This window comes from Cebus imitator, unplaced genomic scaffold, assembly GCF_001604975.1.
Source record: "Cebus imitator isolate Cc_AM_T3 unplaced genomic scaffold, Cebus_imitator-1.0 Scaffold293, whole genome shotgun sequence".
Classification (NCBI taxonomy): Eukaryota; Metazoa; Chordata; class Mammalia; order Primates; family Cebidae; genus Cebus; species Cebus imitator.
Genome location: NW_016107608.1, coordinates 2,920,500 through 2,926,108, shown reverse-complemented (window position 1 = coordinate 2,926,108; position 5,609 = coordinate 2,920,500). Strand labels below are relative to the sequence as shown.

General features: G+C 34.7%; 1 protein-coding gene across 1 annotated transcript in view; it reads left to right on the top strand.

The window, feature by feature from the left end:
* The window catches only part of SLC25A24 (solute carrier family 25 member 24), a 44,185-nt gene that overhangs the window by 4,870 nt on the left and 33,706 nt on the right, over positions 1-5,609 (top strand). Inside the window, 2 exon segments of the mRNA XM_017502192.2 lie at positions 222-348; positions 3,793-3,880. Of these exon segments, the coding sequence (XP_017357681.1) occupies positions 222-348; positions 3,793-3,880 (215 nt within the window).

Genomic DNA, 5,609 nt, shown 5'->3' with positions numbered 1-5,609 from the left:
TTTTTCTGATTGAAAATTTAACACAAGACCTGGAATATTTTTGCAGCAGTGAAACTACTTTTATTATAGATCTTTGCCGTAATGAATGATAATATATCTGGCCAAAAATAGGTACTGTAGTTTTTTAGGAAAACAGCCAATTTGCTTGAAATATGTGTAGAAATAATTTAGTGTATCAGCCCATATTGGCAATAACTTCTAATGTTTTTTGTTTTTTATAGAAAAATTTTACTACTGAAGATGTCAACAAAGATGGGAAACTGGATTTTGAAGAATTTATGAAGTACCTTAAAGACCATGAGAAGAAAATGAAATTGGCATTTAAGAGTTTGGACAAAAATAATGATGGTGTGTCTTTCTTTTATATTTATCACCAGCTATGAAGAAGCATTTCTTATGCTTCTAACAGTCTAAAGGATGCTTATATAATCTCTCTGGGTTTAGGTGATAATTATTATTTGTGTTACTACTTATTTTTCTTAGTAATGTGATTTTTATGTAGAGTTCATATTATTTAGTGAAGAAAACTTATAGATAGCCTTTTTTTTCATTACTTTGAAAGGTAGTGAATTACATTGCTGAATTAAAAATAGTAGGCAGGGCCTGTTGTAAATTTTAAACTGTGGAACATTATGCTGATTTGACTTAAACGTGTAGTTTAAAAATAATAATTACATTTTCTTGCCCTCTAGTTAAGAGATATTTGTTTTTATTACTAGACAGGAATGACAATTATATATTCTCAAATTAAAAAAAACCTCAGATTATCTTGCATTTGATAGTATTTTTGAAAGAATCAATTTAGAGAAGATACTCTCTGATCCTGGAAATATGGGAAAAAATAGCATTTAAACATTTAAGTATGTGCCTTCTAGTTGTGATTATGACTTCTCTATTTTGATTAATAGATTGGAGTTTGTCTTAATCTGTTTTCAGTTGCTATAACATAATACCGCACACTGGGTAATTTATCAAGAAGTGAAATTTATTTCTTATAATTCTGGAGGCTGGGAAGTTCAAAGTTGAAGGGTTGAATCTCGTGCGGGCCTTTTACTGTGTCAGTGTGCTACCTCAGATCTCTCCTGCTCTTCTTATAAAGCCACTAGTCCCATCGTGGGGGCCCTGCTCTGAAGACCTTATCTAATTCTAATTAGAAATAGAGTCTTGAAGCCCTCATCACCAGAGGCAACTTTTAACAGGAAGAGGGAATTTATAAAATTGTAAAGCAGCCCCAAACTCCTCCCTATTGTAAAGAGTCAGGGTCATTTCATTTGTAGACTTATTGTTAATGAAACAGGTTAAACAAATAGATTGAGAGGAAATGTGGTTCATATCTGAGGTCAGCAAACTTTTTTGTCCAGAAGTCTAGATAATAAATATTTTAGCTTTGTGGGTCATGTGGTCTCAGTTGTAGCTACTTATCTCTGCTGTGGTGCCTCAAAAACAGCCATGGACAATATGTAAATGAATGGGTATGGCTGATTTCCAATATAACTCTATTTACAAAAATAGTTAATAGGCTGTATTTGGCTTGAGGGTTACAGTTTGCCATCCCCTGATTTACACTGAAAATTAAAGTTAAATTCAAAGCAATTTCCCTCAAACAAACTAAACTCTTTAAATGGTTTTGATGATTGTTCAAGTCCATGACTCTCAGCCAGGAAGAGCTGAGTTTGGGTTGGAAAGTAGTACCGTTGGAACATTTGCCACCCCCAATAAGTCTTACAATATATGCCCCCAAGTCTAGCCTCAGTCCAGTCTTCCAGCAAAATTCAGCTTTCCTTCTTCCCTGCAAACTTTCATTCCAACATGGACCCTCTGCAGTTCAGTTGCAGATCAGATTGTCTGTGTGCCATTATGGGAGGCAGTAGCTGAGAGATGTAGCTACCTTAAGATCAATTGCCAGATAATCAGAGGTTGATCATCCCAGTATATAAGTTGTATACACATCAACTGTTCATTTCATAAAATTCTAAATGAACCAGAGGAAATAATTAAAGATTAAATTTTAATGGTATATTTGTAGCAAATCTATACAATGTTAGCTTAATTTATCATGTTTGTTTATTTTAAAACAATGTGGCATTAGAGGTTTATATTTTTATTTTTCAGACTTCCTTAATGTAAAACATTTACAGTTGATCCTCATTCTTTAGGGGTTCTGTATTTGCAAATTTTCTTACTCACCAAAATTTATCCCAAAAGTAACCCCAAAATATATATTCACAGTACTTTCCCAGGCATTCATGGACATGCACAGAACAGTGAAAAACTTGAGCTGCTCAGCATGCATATTCTTAGCTAGTAGAATAAGGCAATATTCTGCCGTCTTGTTTCAGCTCTCATACTATTAACTAATAACTATCCCTTTTAAGGTCTATTTTGTGCCAGTTTTTGCATTTTTGTATTTTTGTTGGTAATTTGCTTTTTAAAATGATCCCCAGATGTACTGCTGAAGTGCTGACTAGTGTTCCTAAGTGCAAGAAAGCCATGGCATGCCTTCTGGAGAAAATAGATGCATTAGATAAGCTTTGCCCCAAATTCAGTGTTAGTGAATCAACAACATACTTTAAATGAGGTGCCTTCAAACAGAAACAGACAGAAGAAAAGGCTATGTATTGATCAATTGATGAAAGTGTTGTGATCAGAAGCTCACAGGAACCTAACCCTGTATGTCCTGTAGGAACAATGGTTCGGTGTTTGCTAATTCACTGTTTGCAATGAATATAGAACTTTATAGAACATGATTACTGTGAATAATGAGAATTGACCATGTCTCTTTAAGAGTGCAGTTCTAAAGGGGAATATTCAGAATGATATTTGCATAATTTCATTGCTAACAGATGCTGGCTCTCACTGTCCTTACATGATCAAGATTCTCATGCTGCTCCTTCCTTCTCTTCAGGAGGATTCTCTCAGAATCCTTTCTTCTCTCCAAGGTCCTTTCTCCAAGAAAGTCTGTCCTTTCACCACTGACAGTAATTTTTGTCTTCTTGTTTTTCTGGAGAAATCTGCTGCTCATGCTGCTTCAGCACCAGACCCTCTCTTACTTGGTTTGTTTTATTCTGTTTCATGTACAGTAATCTTAGGATTCTCATGAGCCTGTGAGCTGCTGGAAGAAAATACAGCAGTACTTAGATTTATTGCTTCCATTTTATTTTCTCTTTTCTCTTTCTTCCTCTGTTCTGATTGTTCTCCTCTGTCTACAAACATGCTCTCATTTCCCTAACACTAAAATTTTCAGTCTTTTATTGTTCTTTTATCCTTGTTCTCTTTATTTTTATTGCCAGATTGTTAAAAGAATAGTCTATTTCCTCATTTTCTACTTCTCTTTAACTCCATCATATAATATGATGTTTTGCATAGTAAAATGTCTAGTAATTTATTAAAAATGTAGAATTAGGTACTTTTAAAATGAGTAGATCCTAGTTTAATTGAATTTATCTCAGAGTTAGAATATGTTGATTTGGACTTTAGTTCTGCTACTTCTTAATTACATTACTTGGTAAGGCCACTTGAGAAGTCATTCTCTTTGGAGGAATATTATTTATCTATAGGGCTGTTATAATTACTGATTTTTTTAAAATGTGTGTTTATTTATTTAATGCATTTGTTAAATTTTGAGTATTGATGTTGGGATAGGCTTTTAAGCAAACCTATAACTCACCGAAGTGCATAATTTTGCCCTAATCAGTGTAAAGCTTTCTATTAAATGAGAGATTTGAAATTCATTATTCCTGTGGTTCTTGTCAGTTCTGAGTTTTATTTTTTGCCCTCTTTATTTCTTTAAAGGAAAAATCGAGGCTTCAGAAATTGTCCAGTCTCTCCAGACACTGGGTCTAACTATTTCTGAAAAACAGGCAGAGTTGATTCTTCAAAGGTAAGCTCTTCGTCTTGGTCAACAATTGACTTTTTGCTTTAATGTCCTGCATTAGAAGTCTGTGTTTCTAAGTGTGGCTTTAAAACACCTCACTAGTCTTCATTATGTATATCTAAGATCTTTCTTTTTTCCTCTCATTCATTTTGTTTATGTACATTTATCAAAAGTGTAGGAATGGGAAGTGTAACCTTAGTCTGGACTCCTTCTTGTGAGGCCGCAAGGGATAGCGGAATGGCAGGAAGTAAGGTTTTAACTCCGTAGATAAGGAGCTAAAAAGTTTTGGTGTTGGTTCCAGGTCTTTGCTATTGTAAACAGTGCTGCAATCACACTGCCACATGTGTACCTATGCAACAATCTTGCATGTTCTTCACATGTACCCCAAAACCTAAAATGCAATAAAATAAATAAATGAGGAAAAAAAAAAGTTTTGGTGTTACTTTTTTTCCGCTTGGTTTCTAATGTAACATTAACATTCATTGATTCAAACTAAGAAGCCTAGCAGATTCATCACATTATTTAACCTACATGTGACTGGAAAAATAAGAAATCACTAAGCTCTCCTTGCTAACAAAGAAATACCTATTTTAACTTTCAGAAAAGAGAGATCCAAATCTTAACCTTATTGTCTGAGGCAATAAGTTTGACTATTTAAGCCAGATTTTTCGAGCCTTAATGTTTTATTTCTCAGGACAGAGCAGTGATCTCTGCAGCCCAGGTGCTCTCAAATACTCTGTTGCTACAAACACAGGGCAGGGACTGATTTTTTATGATAACATAAAACAGAAAAGGACAATTACATTGTATTAATACTGTTGCGAATGTTTTTAGTCCTCACGTTGTCTAAAAAGAATTTCTAAATGACTTTGTTATTTATCTTGTTTTATATCTGTACTGGTAGCGTTTTCATCCCTTCTCTCTTGGCATGATTCCTTTGATAGACAGCTGCTCAATAGGAAGGCTCAAAGTCTCAAGGCTGAGCACATAATGACTTTTGTTAGCACTGGATGAGAAGCGCCTTCCTGAGGAAATGGAGCCTAAAACATGAAAAGAAGATAAACAGAATTTGGACAGTAAGAGATATAGAGCATATAATATTCTGCTTCTAAAGTCAACATTCTTCTAGGAAAGTGAGGGTTTTTCCCTGGCTGTTAGGCCAGAAATCATATTATTATATTTTTTACGACAGCTTTAAGAATAATGCAAATTCTAAGCCCAAGCTTCAGAAGTAGACTAAGAAGCATTAGCTTAGCTGCCATGACAAAATACCATAGGCTGGATGCATTAAACAACAGAAATGTATTTTCTCACATGTCTGGGAGCTAGAAGTTTAAGATAAGAGTACCAGCATGGTTGGGTTGTGGTGAGGTCTCTTTCTGGCTTGCAGATGGATGCTTTCTCACTGTATTGTCAGATGGCAGAGAGAGAGAAAGGTCTGCTTCCTCTTATAAGAACATAGTCCTGTTAGATCAGGGTTTCATTCTTATGACTTCATTTCACTTTAAGTACCCCCTAAAGATGCTATTACCTCCATATATAATCACATGAGAGGTTAGGGCCTCAACATTTGGATTCTGGAGGGATATAGTTCAGTCCATAGCAAAGGGTAATGAAGAGGGTCGGATATTTAAAAGTAGCTACATAATTTTTAATGTAAGTATTTTATGAGAACTTTAAAAAAAATTTTTGAGACAGAGTCTCACTCTGTTGCTCAGGCTGGAGTGTAATGGCG